The sequence below is a fragment of the Erythrolamprus reginae genome, chromosome 4 (assembly GCF_031021105.1).
Source record: "Erythrolamprus reginae isolate rEryReg1 chromosome 4, rEryReg1.hap1, whole genome shotgun sequence".
NCBI lineage: Eukaryota > Metazoa > Chordata > Lepidosauria > Squamata > Dipsadidae > Erythrolamprus > Erythrolamprus reginae.
This window is the reverse complement of record NC_091953.1, coordinates 74,200,496-74,219,592: the sequence shown is the minus strand read 5'-3', so window position 1 is coordinate 74,219,592 and position 19,097 is coordinate 74,200,496. Positions and strand designations below refer to the sequence as shown.

The window sequence follows — 19,097 nt, the reverse complement described above, 5'->3', positions numbered from 1 at the left end:
CATTAAACTTGTTTTTAGGTCCTAATGTGTATACATTTGCAGAACTGCAGTATATCTTGAGTTATTTGTTCACCACAGAAGAGAGGGTTCAGATCTGGACTGCTGCTATGAATTATTTGACCAGGTCCCAGATAGGAGTCATAAATCCTGTAATTGCAGAAGTGAAGTTTCCTTTAGCAGATCCAGAATGGGATGTAAATACTCAGGAAGGTAGAAGACAGTTGGAGGATTTAAAGAAAATTATAATAGAAGGGGTGAAAACTGCAGTGCCACAAGGGACTAATGTAAAGAAAGCCTTTGAGGTAGGGCAATATAAGGATGAGACCCCTCATGATTTCCTTGATAGGATTAAAAACAGCTTAAACAAATTTTCTGGGCTTACGCCCAGCAGTGCCGAATATGAAGCTTTCCTTAAAATGCAGTTTGTGACAAATTCCTGGCCAGATATACAAAAAAAGATCCAGAAATTGGAAGACTGGGCTAGTGCTGACATTACTAAATTATTGAAGGCTGCTCAGAAGGTTTATGTGAATAGGGAAGAGACTAGGAGTAGACAGAAGGCACAGCTAATGGCGTCAGTTCTGAAAGCTGAGAAAACAAGTGAAAGAAAGGAGTTCGGGAGAGGTAGAGGAACGATAATACCAGGTCCCAATAGAAGGATGGGAGTGGGGTCTTCATGGAAAAGGCCCCTAGGTGCAGAAAGTAAACAGTGCTTCGCTTGTGGCAGAGAAGGTCATATGGTGAGGAATTGTCCCCAGAAGGCTAGGGATCAGAGGAGGAATCAGAGGTTATACTCCTTAATGAGGGATGACTGACAGACTCAGGGGTTTGAGGTAAGGTCCCACACTGAACCCTTGATAAATCTTTTAGTGGGACCAGAGAAAGAAGACCAGATTTTTTTAATAGATACTGGTGCAGTAAAAACTTCGCTTTGTGAAGTGCCGAAGGGGGTGGATAAAGGCATGGAGACTAGGAGAATTAAGGGGGTGCAAGGGATTATATTCGAAGTACCATTAGTAAGGAATGTAAAAATACAGTATAAAGATAGGGTCATAGTGTTAGATGTGATTATAGTACCAGAAGCCAGGTCAAATCTGTTGGGTGGAGATGCTTTATCTTTATTGGGTTGTGAATTGACTTTGACAACACGGGTCTGTGATATGAGGATGTTAACAAAAGGACAGGAAAGGAAAATAGACCCGATGGTCTGGGAAGCACCCGGAAATAGAGGAATACTGCAGATTGCTCCCTTAGTTGTGAATTTAAAGGAAGGAGTACAACCAATGCAAGAGAAACAATATAGAATTCCCATAGAAGGAAGGAAAGGATTAAAACCAGTAATAGAGGCATTGTTACGGGATGGTTTGATTGAACCAGCTATGTCTCAATTTAATTCCCCTATCTTACCTGTCAGAAAACCCGATGGCTCTTATCGTTTAGTGGAGGATTTGAGGAAGGTTAATAAATTAATTGCTATTAGGCATATTATAGTACCAAATCCGTATACCCTTTTGAGTCGCATTCCGAATGCTCATAAATATTTTAGTGTTATTGATTTAAAAGATGCATTTTGGACATGTCCATTGGCTGAGGAATCACGGGATATTTTTGCTTTTGAGTGGACAGATCCAGAAACTAATAGGACTCAGCAATTCAGGTGGTGTGTGTTACCACAGGGGTTTTCAGAAAGCCCTAATTTGTTTGGACAAATGTTGGAACTCATAAAAGCTGTGTTAGGGGAGGCAGATGGTCCTACACAGTTAGCTGTAATGCATGTTGAGGCCCATAGAAAGGGGGCTTCAAAGGAGATAATGGGGAACAGACTGGCAGATGAAGCAGCTAAGAAAGCAGCAAAAGGGGAGGTGGAGGTGTCAGTAATGGCTTTAATACCAGTTGTAGAATGGGATGTTGCTCCATTATTTACGGATGAAGAAAAGGATGAGATGAGAAAGGAGGGGGTAAAGGAAATAGATGGGAAATGGTATACGAGTATTGGTCTACAGTTAGTAAACAAACCAACCATGAGGACTATCCTGGAGAGAGTACATGAAGGATCCCACTGGGGAACTCAGGCATTGGTAGACTTTATAAAAAACAGATATGTTTGCAGGGGCATGTATGTAATAGCTATGCAGATAATACGAAAATGTATTCATTGTATTAGGATAAATAAAAAGATTAGCCGACAACAGGATAGGGGTGGTCGAGCTTTAGCTATATGGCCCTTCCAGAGAATTCAAGTGGATTATACTGAAATGCCACCAGTGGGAACATTGAAGTATCTACTTATTATAGTAGATCATTTGACTGGTTGGGTGGAGGCTTTTCCTTGTGCACGCGCTAATGCACAGATGACTGTGAAAATACTTTTAGAACAAATAATACCACGGTATGGTTTAGTTGAATCTATTGATAGTGATATAGGCACACATTTCACAGCCCAGGTAGTGAAACAGGTAATGCATGGTTTAGGTATTACCTCGGAATATCATCTGGCTTATAATGCATCTTCGGCTGGAAAGGTAGAAAGAAAAAACCAGACGATAAAAACCACGTTAAAGAAATTGATGTTGGAGTTAAAACTGCCATGGATGAAATGTTTGCCATTAGCACTACAGTGATCCCTCTATTATCGTGAGGGTTCCGTTCCAAGACCCCTCGCGATAATCGATTTTTCGCGATGTAGGGTTGCGGAAGTAAAAACACCATCTGCGCATGCGCGCCCTTTTTTCTATGGCTGCGCATGCATAGATGGTGGAGTTTGCGTTCCCCGCCGCCCACGCAAAGGGGAAACCCCGATTCGGCTCCTCGCTGCTGCTGCGCTACCGAGCAGATCAGCTGCTGGGCGACCGAAGGAACCTTCCCTGGGTCTTCCCCCTCTTGCTGGCGGGCGGGCGAGCGGCGGGCATCAGCGAGGAGCCGGGGTTTCCCCTTTGCGTGGGCTGCCGGGAAGACCCAGGTTGGGGGTTCGGGGGGTGCTGGGAAGCCCCCCAGGCCGGCTGTGACCTTTTAAAACAGCCGCGCCGCTTCCCAGCTGAGTCCTGAAGCCAAACGCGGAAGTTCGCCTTTGGCGTTTAGCTTCAGGAGTCAGCTGGGAAGCGGCGCGGCTGTTTTAAAAGGTCGCAGCCGGCCTGGGGGGCTTCCCAGCACCCCCCGAACCCAGGTTGGGGGTTCGGGGGGGTGCTGGGAAGCCCCCCAGGCTGGCTGCGACCTTTTAAAACAGCCGCGCCGCTTCCCAGCTGACTCCTGAAGCCAAACCCGGAAGTGGTTTTTTTTTTTAATTAATTTTTTTTAAAATCGCGATATAGCGTTTCTTGAAGATCGAGATCGCGAAACTCGAGGGATCACTGTATTACGTATACGTACAAGTCCAAGAAAGGATATAGGCATATCCAAATATGAAATGATGTTTGGTATATCATATACAGGAAGTGTAGGAAGGCCTAGAATAGAATTAAAAGATGTGTTCTTACGGCAATATATTCGAGGATTGTCGCAGTGTTTTTCTCATTTAAGGTCTAGAGGATTGTTGGCGCAGACCCCTCTGCTTGACTTTCATGTGCATGATATAAGGAGTGGTGATTGGGTCCTGGTTAAAGCCTTGAAGGAGAGAAAACTGCAATCTATTTGGGAAGGACCGTTCGAAGTTTTGCTAACTACAGAGACAGCTATCCGAACTAAAGAACGAGGTTGGGTCCATTATTCCAGGATTAAAGGACCAATTCCTTTACCGGACACTTAAGAGCAATTGCTGGATGGATTGATTTAAACAGTATTCCAATTGCTGGATGGATCGACTTAAACAGGACAAAGAAAGAGACTGAATAAATTTTCCTTTGGACTTGGGTTAAATGGATTTTTGGGAGGTGGAACTGTGTATTTGGTTGAGTGTGGTTGCTCTGTATATGATTATAATAGTCATATTAAGGGAAGATATCACTGAGTGGCTGAAATCCATGCTGTGGATGTCTGTGGATGTAAGTCCCCGAGACCAGGAGAACCGTGTGTAAAGCATAACATTACATATTGTTTTTACTCCAAAGTGGGGGGGCAGTTCACATTAGATTAGCAGTATGGGTAAAGAACAAACTCTGATGCTCCTTTTGTGGGACATAATATTGCACCTACAGGTGGGTATGGGATCAGAGACTGTTTTGCCTAGTTACCCTGTTACATGGCACCAGCTTTGTTTCCATGCTGAATCTGAGGAGCAATATGCCCAAATAACTGCTGTTACGTTGGTTGAACATGATGAGGAAGTTGATGCCGGAGTTTGTATAAGGTCTACTTACGGTGATGGAATGAATTTGGGAAAATACCCTCGATGCAACCGCACATATGATGTTGATAGGGGATGGAAGGAAGTAGCATACAAAATGGAACATATATATACACAATGTCATGAATATTATGGGAATTATAATCCCTCATATCGGAAATTTCGTATAATAGAAGAAGGCTTACTCATACCATATCATGAGATTAAGAACCCTTCCAAGTTGGTATTTATTTGTGGCAATATAGCTCTACGGAAATTACCATATACTTGGAAGGGTAGGTGTACGATTGGATATGTAATGAATGGCATACAAAGGAAGAAGAGAGATGTGAGGGAAACAGAGAGGAAAGATGAAAATGTGTTCCTGGAATTAATGAAAGTAGCTTTAAATAGTACTTCCTTCTGTGTGAATGGGGAAACAACTGAGTCAGATATAATTGCTACCTGTTTTGTTGGGGTGCCAATACCGGGGAAATTTATATTCGATGAAGTGAAGATTATTATGAAACCAAATAATTACAAATTGGCTAAGGTGATAACATTGTTTGGGAACCCTATTAGACCCACTAAATGGACTAACCAGAAGAAAATTGGTGATAGAAGTAAAGAATATATTACCTGCATATGATTATGTAATATATAGGCACCCAGAGAAGAAAATAGAGAAAGTGACATATACAGCAGTCCTGACAGAAAATGTGTTCCCATGTAAAGAGAGAGAGGAGGTGGAAGCTTTGGGACAGGTATTATATCAAGAAAGACTTAATGAATCAAGACTTATCGTATCAAGAAAGACTTAATGAACTCAATCTGTATAGTCTGGAGGACAGAAGGAAAAGGGGGGACATGATCGAAACATTTAAATATATTAAAGGGTTAAATAAGGTCCAGGAGGGAAGTGTTTTTAATAGGAAAGTGAACACAAGAACAAGGGGACACAATCTGAAGTTAGTTGGGGTAAAGATCAAAAGCAACATGAGAAAATATTATTTTACTGAAAGAGTAGTAGATCCTTGGAACAAACTTCCAGCAGACGTGGTAGATAAATCCACAGTAACTGAATTTAAACATGCCTGGGATAAACACATATCCATCCTAAGATAAAATACAGAAAATAGTATAAGGGCAGACTAGATGGACCAGGAGGTCTTTTTCTGCCGTCAGACTTATATGTTTCTATGTGTCTATATCTTCCCAAAGGATGGTTCCTGTTCTGTGGTCTATTGGCTTATTCGTTTATCCCAGCTAATGCAGTAGGGGGTCCGTGTACCATAGGACGATTGACCACAATGATGGGGATAGCACATATTAAAGAGATTAATCAGGAAACACAGTTTTACTATGAAATGATGAATGCTACAATATATAATGGTAATCGTGTTTTGCCAGAAGAGGGAGAAATCACTGATAGAGACGCAAACCAGGAACATGTGCAGGAGGGGGAGGGGGAAATACATACACCTCATGGACATATACCCCCTGATAATATCCCAGTTCCATGGCCAGTGCAATGGCCGGTTTCACCTGTATTATTCAATCCGGATCATGAGAATATATATAGAGGAAAGAGAGATGTTACCGAAATATATGATGCCGGGTGTAGTGATGAGGTGGTGATATTATCAAAAGTGGAAGCAGGATTGATTAGTATGTTTCCCTGGTTTGCCAATCAATATAATCATCAGCAGATGGGACATCTGGTATGTGCCCTGGCAAAGAGTATAAATGAAACATCATCTGTTATAGCTGCTTTAGCTGATGAAATGGGTGAGGTAAGAAAATCAGTGTTGCAAAATAGAGTAGCCATAGATTATATTTTGTTAAGACTAGGTCATGGCTGTGAAGAATTTGAGGGATTATGCTGTTTTGATATAGATGATAAAAAAAAGTTTATAGAAGCTAAACTAAAGCATTTACATAATATTACTACGCATTTGAGATATATTACAGAAAATGCAGCATTTACTGATATATGGAATACATTAACCTCCTGGTTACCTGACTTCAAATGGCTGAGAAGTCTGTTTGTGGGGATTATTGTGATTATAGTATTATGTTTAGTTACATGTATCTGTATTAAATGCATACCTTGTTGTGTAAGCTGTTGGAAAGCTCTATGGAAAAATACCTGTAAAGGGAAGAAGAAGATAGGGGTTGTTAACGACCTTCCCTCTACTAGGGAGGTTCGTATTATGATGCAGGAGATCTGACTGTTGGATCAACAGTCCGATAAAAGGATAGGGGGGATTGTGAGAAAATCATATAGAAGGTAGGACCTGAAACTCTTATGTTATAGATGTATTCTAGAAGGAGAAGTGAACTTTTAAACCTTGGCACTCCTACCGTGTTTCCCCGATAGTAAGGCAGTGTCTTACTATCTTTTTACCCCCAAAAGCCCCACTGTGTCTTACTTTGGGGGTATGTCTTACATTGTCCCGGGCACCGGGGCCGGCTCGTCTTCGGGCGCGGGGAGCTGCCGGAAAGGAGGCGGGCGAAGGAGGGCGCCTGACCGCGCCACTCACCTTTCGGCTGTGCTGATTCTGGCTGCTCATCTTGCAGGGAGCCCCCAATTCTTCTTCCCCGCGTGATGTGATGTGGGCCACCCCCTTCACCTGGTGCACGGGGCAGGGAGAGACCTCGACGTTCGGCGGGTTGCGGGGAGCATCCCCTCGCCGCTCCCGGCAATGTTTCTCGGCAGGGGAGGCCAATTCCGCGACGACACGGACGCTCGGCTGGCTGGCTAAAGGCAGGCCAAGGGGTGGATGGGCAGTCAAAAAGGGTGAGCGGCCGCCGCTGTGCCCTCCTTCGCCCGCCTCCTTTCCGGCAGCTCCCTGCGCGCCCCTCGCCTTCGCTTGCCGCGGTGCCACCGCCTCTTCCCCTGCCGAGGCTCAGCTGCAAGCGGCCAGCGAGGCCGATCGGCTCCGAGGCGAGCGGCCGGAGCTGCGCCCTCCTTCACCAGCCTCCTTTCCGGCAGCTCCCTGCGCGCCCCTCGCCTTCGCTCGCCGCGGCGCCACCGCCTCTTCCCCTGCCAAGGCTCAGCTGCAAGCGGCCAGCGAGGCCGATCGGCTCCGAGGCGAGCGGAAAGGAGGCGGGCGAAGGAGGGCGCAGCTCCGGCCGCTCGCCTCGGAGCCGATCGGCCTCGCTGGCCACTTGCAGCTGAGCCTCGGCAGGGGAAGAGGCGGTGGCGCCACGGCGAGCGAAGGCGAGGGGGCGCGCAGGGAGCTGCCGGAAAGGAGGCTGGTGAAGGAGGGCGCAGCTCCGGCCGCTCGCCTCGGAGCCGATCGGCCTCGCTGGCCGCTTGCACCTGAGCCTCGGCAAGGGAAGAGGCGGTGGCGCCGCGGCGAGCGAAGGCGAGGGGCGCGCGGGGAGCTGCCGGAAAGGAGGCTGGTGAAGGAGGGCACAGCTCCAGCCACTCGCCTCGGAGCCGATCGGCCTCGCTGGCCGCTTGCAGCTGAGCCTCGGCAGGGGAAGAGGTGGTGGCACCGCGGCGAGCGAAGGCGAGGGGCGCGTGGGGAGCTTGGAAGCAATGTCATCGCCCCCCCCCCCGCAATACCCCCGTGTTTCCCCGAAAGTAAGACATATGTCTTACTTTCGGGGTATGGCTTATATTAGCCGACCCCCCTGAAACCCCCCATATGTCTTACAATCGGGGGGGTCTTACTATTGGGGAAACACGGTAGCTAGTTAGGAAGTTGCACAAGATGGGAAAAAACATGTTTATTGCGAAACAGTATGCTGACAAAGTCTGTTACGGGCCAGAAAACCATCAGGAAAGGAAGTAAACAAGGATGATGTATACGGATAGTGAGAGGAGGGCGGATGCTGTTATATTCAATGCTATATATATATCATTGTATTTGTGGCTAAGTTATCGCAAAACTGTTATTTTGCGATCCCATATATATGGCTTATCTTGCTTTTTGTTTTAATGAATAAATTTTTGTTTTAATAAGAGCTCTGGTGGTTTTTATTTTCCTTTTGAGATCTCTAGAGGTTTTTTCCTGACACCAGGTATTAAATAGTAAGTCTTCATTTATAAATTAAACAATAATTGAATTTTATAGCTTTTAAGTCACCAAGTGGATGTCATTTTGGAAACGTTTTAATTTTACTATAGGCCAAAGGAAGTCCAGAAATTCATTTAAGATGTCGAATATATCTACTATTATAAAAACTTCTAAAAAACAGACTTCGACTCCATCTTTGGCTTCACAAGAATCTCCAACTCCATCTCAACAAAAGACGATAACAAGTATGCTAGCAAAAGAGAAGGAGAAGGAAAAAGCATTACCACAACCTTCTCTCCAAACTATTCAAAATTCACTGTCTGTTATACAAGATTTTATTCAGAAAATACAGATCTCTATTGATACCAATAGAAAAGAAGCAAGACAGCAACATGAAGATTTGAAAGCTGAAATGGGAGATTTAAAAGTTGACATGGGAGAAATAAAGGAAAGAATGAAAGAAATGGAAGTAAAAATCGAAGATATACAACAAACTTTAAAAGAGGATGATCAAAGGATTAAGACAGTAGAAGGCAAAATGGAGAAAGTAGAGCAGAAAATGGAAGAATTTGAAGAGTGCAGCAGTACAATTAACAGAGATTCAATAAGGCAATAACTCATTTGGAATTACAGTGCGCTTCGTATGGATTGAGATTTCAAAATATCATAGCAGAAAAGGATGAGGACTTAGGTTCAAAAATGGCTGAGATAATAGGAGAGATCCTACATGTTGACCCTCAGGAACTGATAAAAGAAATTGATGAACTTTATAGAGTACAGACAAGTTTTACCAGAAAACGTAATTTACCGAGGGAGGTCCATATAAAATTTGTAAGAAAGACTATAAGAGATGATATTTTAAAATGGACAAGAAATCAAAGTTTGGACTCAAAGGGAAAGAAATTATAATCTTAAAACAGGTTCCAAGGAGAGTTAGGGAAAGTAGGAGGGAGTATTACTTTTTGACCAGAATTTTAAAGAAAATATAATCTTCCGCTGGCTTATTCCAGAAGGTCTCTCACTGTACTGGCAAGGAGCGAGAGTAAAGATTGAGAATGTTGACGACGCCAGGGACTTTTTTGAAGAAAGTGGCCTGAATAAATCTGATCAACCGCGCAAGGAAGTTATCCAAGAAAGAGGAGATGAGCTGGGGGCAACTTGCCAGGAGAAGGAGGAATCCTTAGGTGCTAGATGAAAGCAACCACAAATACAACAAGAATTGATCTTAAGCAGTAGATTGCAAGAACACAAAGATACCAAGAAATGTTATAAATAGTTATGTTGGCTGAAATGTTATAAATAGTTATGTTGGCTGTCAACATGAATGGATTAAATAATCCAAGAAAAAGAAATCAAATATTTGCCAAACTCAAAAAACAAAGCGCAAATAATTATACTGCAAGAAGTGCATATTAAAAAATCCAACAGAAAACTATTATGTAATCCGAAACTAGGGAAAAATTTTACTAGCTTAGCTGATCAGAAAAAAAGAGGCATTGCAATGTATATAGATGAAACAATACATACCAAACAATTATATAGTGACCAGGACGCTAGAATTTTAATTATACAACTGAAATTAGAATTTGAACCTCTCGTCATTGTATCCATCTATGCACTGAATGAAACCAAAAAGAATTTTATAAAAAATTACATGATAAAATAAATGAATTGGCTATTGAGAATATGATTATAGTGGGCGATTTTAATGCAATTCCTAATAGCTTAATGGATCATTCTGGCAAAAAGAAAGATAAGAAAAAGAAAACAATTTTGCCAACGACATTTTGGAAAATGAGCTCAGAATTATTATTGAAAGATATATGGCATGAGCGACATCCATTAACTAAACAGTATACCTTTTATACTCAAAATTTGGACAAGGATAGACATGGCTTGGGCTTCTGCACATACTTCTGAATATATTAAAGATATTGAGATAGAAACAAATAGCTGGGCAGATCATCTGTTAGTAATTTTTTGGAAAGGAAATAAGAAACAAATTAAATGGCAAATGAACAGAAATATTTTACAAGATTCTCAATATGCAAAATGGATGGAAAGAGAATTAGAATTTTTTTTTAGAATTAATAAAAATTCTGAAACACCCCACAAAATTTATGGGATACAGTCAAGGCCTATATTCGGGGTTTAACGATTTCTTATACTGTAAAAATTTTTTTAAAAAAGAAACAATAACAATTAGAGCAAGAATTAAAAGATTTAGAAACAGTACTACAAAGTGACCCACAAGATAATAAGGTAAAAAGGAAAATGGATTTGTTAAAACATAAAATAAATTTGATTGAAAAAGAACAAATAGCTGAAAAAATTAAAAGAGCAAAACAGGAATATTTTGAACATGCAAATAAACCAGGACGATGGTTAGCTTTTAAATTGAGAAAACATAGAGAATCTAAAATGATAAAGAAATTGGAAGATAGTAAAGGAGAAATTTATATCAAAAAGAAGAAATAAAAGAAGAAAATATTTCTGAATTCTTAAATTCCATAGACTTACCACTACTATCAGATGAACAACAAAAAAGGCTTAATGCTCCATTTACTATGGCAGAATTACAACAAACTTTGAAAAATCAAAAAAATAATAAAGCTACAGGCCCAGTTGCTGTTCCTGCTGAATTTTATAAATTAGATAGTAATGTACTTACTTTGAATATGTTAGAGATTTTTAATAAGATTATCACAGATAGTAAAATTCCTAGAACATGGTCGGAAGCCCTAATAACGTTAATACATAAGCCAGGAACAGAGAAGGATAAAATACAAAATTATAGACCAATATCTTTATTAAATGTAGTTTATAAAATATTTGTTTCTATTTATGCATTTAGACTAAAAAAAATATTAAATGAAATAATTCATGAAGATCAGAATGGATTTTTGCCAGGCAGACAAATAAAAAACAATCTGAGGACAATTATTAATACATTGGAATTTTATGAACATCACCCAGAAAAACAAATGGCACTGGTATTTCTGGACGCAAAGAAAGCTTTTGATAATGTCGATTGGACTTATATGAAATTACAATTAAACAAAATAAAATTTGGCACTAAATTTATAAACTTAATAGATGCTATATATTCGAATCAAACAGCCAAAATTATATTAAACAATGATCAAACGGAAAGGTTAGAGATACAAAGAGGGGCTAGACAGGGTTATCCCCTCTCACCTCTCTTATTTATTTTAACGTTGGAAACTTTGCTAATAAAAATAAGAGCAAATAAGAATATTAGAGGATTAGAGATCAAAAAAGAATCTTGTAAAGTCCAGGCATATGCCGATGATGTTGTATTTATTACAGAAAACCCCCTGAATTCAATACCAAATTTAATAGATCAAACAGAAGAATTTGGGAATGTGGCAGGCTTGAAAATTAATAAATGTAAGACGCAATTGTTAACTAAAAATATGACAGAATCACAGATAAAACAATTGGAAAACTTGACAAATATGAAAATAACAAAGAAAGTAAAGTATCTTGGTATTTGGATTACTGCTAAATCCTTGTCTTTAAAAAATGATAATTATACAAAACTTTTAGATCAAATTAAAAAGGATTTAGAAATATGGAATAATTTACAATTATCCCTACTTGGAAGAATTTTGACAATCAAGATGAATATCCTCCCCAAAATATTATTTTTATTCCAGGTAATTCCAATTAACCCGAGGGAATTTTTTTTAAAGAATTAACAAAGATTATTTAAAAATTTATATGGCAAGGGAAAAAAGCGAGAATAAAACTAAGTGCATTAGAAGATGTAAAAGAGAGAGGTGGGCTTAACCTACCAAACTGGAAATTATATTTCCAAGCCACGGCCTTATCATGGATTAAGGAATGGCTAACCTTGGAAAATAGAAGATTATTGAATCTGGAGGGACATGATTTAATGTTAGGATGACATGCCTTTGTATGGTATGATAAGTATAAGATTCATTCATATTTTAAGAGACATATAGTTAGAAAGTCATTACTGGAAGTATGGATTGACATTAAAAAAGACCACTTTTTAACAATTCCAGAATGGATTTCTCCAATCAAAGCAATATGCCACCCCAATTTATTACAAGAAGGTAAGTTATGGAAATATAAGGATTTATTAGATGAACAAATGAAATTGAAAACTGACAAGAATTACAGGAAGCTGGAGTAATAATGGATTGGTGTCAATATGCCCAGATTCAGTCTAGATATCAAAAAGATGCAAGAATGTATATATTAAGAAAAGAGAATAATGTTTTAGGGAAATTACTAATTAAAAATCAAGGAAAACTGATCGGGAGACTTCAGAGAGGGGCGGCATACAAATCTAATAAATTATTATTATTATTATTATTATTATTATTATTATTATTATTAATATCTGATTAGTTCTAAAACAGTTGGTTTGATTTTAAAAGACAATATGATTAGTTGGTGCAGAAATTTTGAAAAAGAAATAGATTTAGATACATGGGAAAGAGTTTGGACATATAACTGGAAAATAATGAAATCATTTTCCTTTAAAGAGAATCAGATTTTACAGATGGCATCTACCCCCTAATAGACTTTCAAAAATGTTCCCAAATACATCCCCAAATTGTAAAAAAGAAATTGGCTCTTACTATCATCAATGGTGGACTTGCCAAAAAGTCAAACTCTATTGGAACAAAGTAGAAAGATGGATTAGAAAAATCACTTCACAAGAAATTAGGAAAACCCCAGAATTTTTTCTACTAGGTATTACACATTATAATTTTTTTTAAAAAATTACTATTTAATAACTCATATTTTAGTAGCTGCCAGGATTGTTTTTGCACAAAGATGGAAAGAAACGGAAACCCCTAAAGAAGAAGAGGCAATTAAGGAAATTATTGTATGTGCTGAGATGGACATGATGACGAGGCGGTTAAATAATCAAGAAGAATCCGAATTTTACAAAATCTGGGAGAGGATTTATACTTCGTTGAATAAAAAAAATGTTTAATTTATATATATATATATATATATATATATATATATATATATATATGTATGTATGTATGTATGTATGTGTGTGTGTATATATATATATATATATATATATATATATATATATATATATATATGTCACATGTTTAAGCTGAATTTGAAAATTAAGGGAGACTAGGATAGATCTATTTCGGCCTTATTTTGGCCTCATCAGCTAGCCATACCCACTGGGACTTGAACCTGCAACCTTTGCCTTGTAAGGCAGAGAATTATCCTCTAGGCTACAGTATCCAATCCCTTCAGCTCTGTACCAGGGAAGGGTTACATTTTGTGTCGAATCACCCTGGTATATTGAAGGAACATCACAGCTCCTGTTTTGCCTCTCGGCCCAACCCAGGGCCATTTCCAAGGCAGTTAATTTTATTGATAGCCGACAATTCTATCTGTATGTGTCACATGTTTAAGATGAATTTGAAAATTAAGGGAGACTAGGATAGATCTATTTCGGCCTTATTTTGGCCTCATCAGCTAGCCATACCCACTGGGACTTGAACCTGCAACCTTTGCCTTGTAAGGCAGAGAATTATCCTCTAGGCTACAGTATCCAATCCCTTCAGCTCTGTACCAGGGAAGGGTTACATTTTGTGTCGAATCACCCTGGTATATATCAGTTATATATATATGACGGTCTTGGCATATTCGGGTTTCTTCCCATGTAGGATTTGGAAATTTCTGGCGACGTTTCGACGAGGTACCACTCGTCATCTTCAGTCAGGCTGGTGCTTCTGTCCTTGTTCTAGGGCGAACACAGCGAGACCTGAGCTGCCTTCCTTCTGTAAATACTGGTGGCTGGGTGTGGTTTGATGGCTCAGCAATTGCCTGCTGTGTAGAAACTTCCTGGTGAGTCGGTGGGATAACACCTGGGATCGTTGATGTTACTGAGGTATGCTGATTAGTTAACGATTATGGATTAGGCGTGATATCCTGAGTAGTTGGAGCTTGCAGGCTACTTGGTTGTTTTGCAATGTGTGTTCTGAGTCTGGTTTCAGTTTCTATGGCTGGGATACGTTTGTTAATGAGGGCTGGTTTCCAGATGTCTAGTAGGCGGGAGGTATCATCCCACTTGTTCATATTTTGGGGATGTTTTTCTATCTCGATGGCTTCCATGATTATTCTTTTGCTGTAGAGTTCTGTTTTGGAAATTAGTTTAGTACTATCAAAATCAATTTCATTTCCTGTAGTTTTGAAGTGTTGAAAAAGGGAGGAGGTTTTTTCTTTTTTCCTTAATGCATTCTTATGTTCTGCAACACGTGCATTTACTCTCCTGTTAGTTTGTCCAATATATGTGGCTGGGCAGATTTTACACGGTATTTGATAAACTCCCTGGTTTTCTAGCTGGATATTGTCTTTGGGGTTTCTTAGGATGTTGGCTATTTTTTTATCTGTACCAAAGACTGTCTTGATGTTGTGTTTGCGGAGAATTTTGCTGATTTTATATGTGGTGCTTTGATGTAAGGGAGGAGGACGATGCCATTGTCCTATTCTGTGTCTTGGTTCTTGGGGGGGTGTCTCTTTTTGGATTAAGTTGGTGATTGCCTCTCTTTGGAATCCATTGGAAATTAATACATTTGTGAGACTGTGTAATTCAGGTTCTAGGTGGTTTTTGTCGGCTAGGCATTTGGTTCTGGAAATGAGGGTCTTGGCTACTGAATTGATCTGTGCAGGGTGGTGGTGGGATTTTGCGTTCAAGTAGCGGTTGGTGTTGTGTCTTCTTCTGGTAGACGGTGTGTCCTAGGGAGCCATTGGGTTTTTTGTAGATTAGGACATCCAGGAAGGGAAGTTTGTTGTTGGTTTCTATTTCCATAGTGAATTGTATTTTTGGGTGTAGGCTGTTGAGATGTGTGAGGAAGCTGTCCAGTTTTCCATGTGGCCAAATTACAAAGGTATCATCTACATATTTAAGCCAGAGTTTGGGTTTGTGTTCAGATTTGTCCAAGGCGTTGGTTTCAAAATATTCCATGTATAAGTTTGCGATGACGGGTGACAGGGGTGATGCCATGGGGGCTCCTTCTATCTGTTTGTATCTTTGTCCATTGTGGATGAAGTATGTATTCATCAGGCAGTGGTTGGTCAGATCTAAGATTGCTTTGGGGGGTTGTATTTGTTTTGGATGGCTGTCAGGGCTTCTTTAATAGACACTTGGGTGAAGAGAGATATGACATCGAAGCTTACGAGAAGGTCATTGGGTTGTAGGTTTTGTTCCTTTATGATTTCTATGAAGTGGAATGAGTTTTGTACGTGAGACATGATGGATTCTGCATAGGGCTGGAGTTGTTTGGCAAGAAATTTGGCAAGATTCTGTAGGGGTGAGCCTCTGGAGCTGACTATGAGTGGTGTTCCTTCTTTGTGTATTTTGGGGAGGCCATAGAGCTTGGGGCATCTGGATGATTTTTCTCTGGGGATGATTCTTTGCTGGATTTCTTCTCTGATGGGAGAAGCTTTTATTTTGGATTTGGTGGTTTTTTCCAAGTAGGTGGTAGGATCTGTGCTTAGAGGTTTGTAAGCGGGGTCTTGGAATAGGTTGGATAGCTTGTCTTGGTAGTCAGATGTGTTCATCACCACAGTGGCATTGCCTTTGTCTGCTAGGAGGATGATTATGTTATTGTCTTTCCTCAAGTTGTCTTCCCTTCAGTTATTTGATCAATCAATTACCCGTCTGTCTGGAATACCGGCCTGTACTTCCCAATGTACAACCATACTCAATGGAGGAAATAGGCTTATTTCCTGGACTCCTCATCAAACATGGCCGAGGAGGTTCTACTTTGGCCATTAGAGTGGGTGCTGGCATGTGTGCTGCCATAGGAGCTGCAAAAATGGGAGAAACACCTCTGATTCTTCCTCGCTGCGGGGGGCTCCCTCTTAACCCAATCCCACTTGCGAGGAGGGAGGGATGTGCCGGAGTTGGGATCTGCACTCCCAGGGCTGATGCGGCAAAGACCTGGTTCACTGTCCCACGATCTGGGGTGAGGCTGGGCGTCAACTGGCATTGCACCCACCCTATCTCTGGGAAGAAAGCCACCCCAGAGTAGTGATCCTGATAATGGGGATCCATATTCAGTAGTCAGGATGGAGCTAGCAACCCCTTGCTTCCCCCCTGTTTGAGTTGGGGACTCCCCAGGCTAGTTTGGTATGCCATTCTCAACTCGGAATGAAGGTTAGCACAAATGGTCTTCACCCCTGAGGAGGTGTCTCTGGGGTTCTTGCTTGCCAAAGTGTGGAAAGATGGGATGTCTCCACTTCTTAGGGTTCCCACTTGCACCTTTGGGAAAGAGAACATGGGCTGGGCCAGATGCCATCTCTTGGGTTCAGAGCCCTGTTGGGGATGTGTCCAATTTATGCTTAAGCGCTTGAATTCGTCAGGAAGATCCATCAGTTATTGACTGCAAGACATTGGCTGGGATCCTTCACACTCAGAGCAGCTGGTGAACGTGTTCCTCTGAGGCCTCCACTCACGGGTTGAGGCCAATGAGGCACCCATCTGAGCTCCCCACTCTCGGTGTGGAGAAGGGCTTGATTCCCTCACCACACTTTGGGAGAGGTAATCAGGAGCTAGGTGCTTTCGCCTAGCCCCTTCATGGCCTCTGAGTCGTCCATCACCTCCAGAGGTGGAGAATTGAAAACTCAAGTGCACTCGATTGATTTGTCCTTGGCTTGTCCTCTGATGATTTGCTCTCCCTTTCCCATCACATTTGAGTCTACATACCACCCAATGCCGGGATCTGTATTTAGGGCTCAGGACTCCAAACAGCACCCCAAACCAGGGTAGCTGAATGAAATTAATGGGAGATTCGGGTTAATGTCAGCATTCCAAATAACATCTGAGAAATAAATCAGAGTCTGAGTTTTGGCCTTCCTCTATGTTTCAATTTATTAACAGAGTCATGTTAGCACGAACTGGAGAAGCCTGAATCTAAATTCCCATGGGTTTCTTCAGTTTAAATTTCATCCCCTGTTCTCACACCCACAAGTTCATCACATGGATCACTCTGGTTCTGCCAATGCCCATGAACCTCCCATCGACTTCTGGACAAGTGCTGAACAAAAGATGACCTTGAATATCTGGAAGTATTCTTCCAGAATACTGGAAACATGCTAGTATTCTTCCCTCTCATACAACCGCCCCTCCCAAATTACCACAGTACATTCTAGCATATGGCAGGCCAAAGTCTCCAACTCAAACAATGGTTTCAGCCTGACACTCAGCTTTTCATTCAAGTACAAATGGGGCAGTTGAACATATGAACACAGTGGTAGAACAATACATCTATTGTTATGTGGATTACCAGCAGGACAATTGGTCATAGTTGCTACCATTTGCACAGGGAGCATATAACAATGCTGTCCATAGTAGCATTGGCCTAACTCCTTTTCAGGTTACTAGTGGCATGGAATTTGTTCCATTCCTGAATTATCCAGAGAAGCCCCCACTTCCAGGTCTCTAATGGAGTGGATAGAGACATTGAAAAAGGGGTGGGAGAAAACACTAGCTGAAGTGTCAAAAACCTACAAGAAGCAAACTGACAAACATCGATCACTCCAGCCCCCCTTCTGAGTTTTCTTGTCTACCAAATATATCCAGTTGAAAATGCCTAGCAAGAAACTAGGGCCCAAATTTTTGGTTCCTTTCCCAATAGTCACAGTTCAGCTTGAATTACCTAGAATATTGGGAAAGATTCATCCTATCTTTCATTGCAATTTATTAAAACCCTACCCCCCCTCCTCCAGTAGTCATAAAACAGAAGACTCATTACGAAGTTAAGAAGATTTTAGACTCCAGAATATATAGGGTTGTTTACAATATTTAGTACATTGGAAGGAGTACCCTTATCTGAAGCTACCAGGGTAAAAAATTGGAATGTGAAAGCTGACAGGTTGCTGAAGCAAATTCCATGATAAATATGCGGATAAGCCAAAGGGTCCCCCTGGGGGGAGGGGAGATGGTTAGTGATGCTGTGTTAACTCCTTATGTTATTTTCTCTCTTTTCTTCAGGATACGGTTTTCTCCTGAGATGAGGCCATCTGTTAGACCTAGCCATTTTATTGCCACACTTTATACTATTTCACCATGCATTTTCTACTGTGGGAAAATGGGAGGGGGAATTATATGAGGTTGTTAATATGTAACCATAACAAATTATTTCTAGAAAGCCAAGGTCATCCTTTGTTTCTGCACCTCTGTATCTGCATGGAAGCAGATGGGTGGACTCTGCCAGCATGGCAATAGAAGATTGGACAATGTGATGGATTTGTGGGTGTGGGGGTATAGACCTGAACTTTCACCTGGATGGTGAAACCCAGAGGGCTTCAGATTCAGGTTTCACCCAGATGCCAACATGTCTCTATTAATAAAGTGGAACTTTGAAGAATCCTTTGCTTTGGAGTCTGTTTTAATTTTGGATGCTACTTGGAACCCTCACACTTCATTTGTTTTCTACTTAGGTGTCACATTTTTCTTCAGATTGTCTTTCCTTTAAATCTGCTCTGTGATGCAAACATTGTAAACAAGGTGTCTCCAGAAGGAGGAAAAAAATAAAGCCTGTTTTCAAATATACAGTACATAATCTCAGTTTAATAAAGAAATGTCTTCACATAGTTTATTTGAATACTTTTCTTCCAGAAAATTGGGGGGGGGGGTCTTATACTGTTGATCAAAGTAGACAATGACTACTCAGGAACTTGCATCAAATAAATAAAACTTAAGTGATGGTCTTTATTTAAAAGTAGATACTTGCTCATCTGAGTCAAAGATAAACAAGTTAGATAAGTAAATA

General features: G+C 40.8%; 1 protein-coding gene across 9 annotated transcripts in view; it reads left to right on the top strand.

Moving 5' to 3' along the window:
* GK (glycerol kinase) overlaps positions 1-19,097 on the top strand; it is a 238,951-nt gene that overhangs the window by 33,531 nt on the left and 186,323 nt on the right. For 5 of the 9 annotated variants that reach the window (XM_070750605.1, XM_070750603.1, XM_070750606.1 and 2 more), the window contains exon 2: positions 12,339-12,389. The exons of the other annotated variants lie outside the window; for them this stretch is intronic. In XM_070750605.1, the coding sequence (XP_070606706.1) occupies positions 12,339-12,389 (51 nt within the window). The remainder of the gene's footprint in view (positions 1-12,338; positions 12,390-19,097) is intronic. 9 annotated transcript variants of the gene reach the window in all.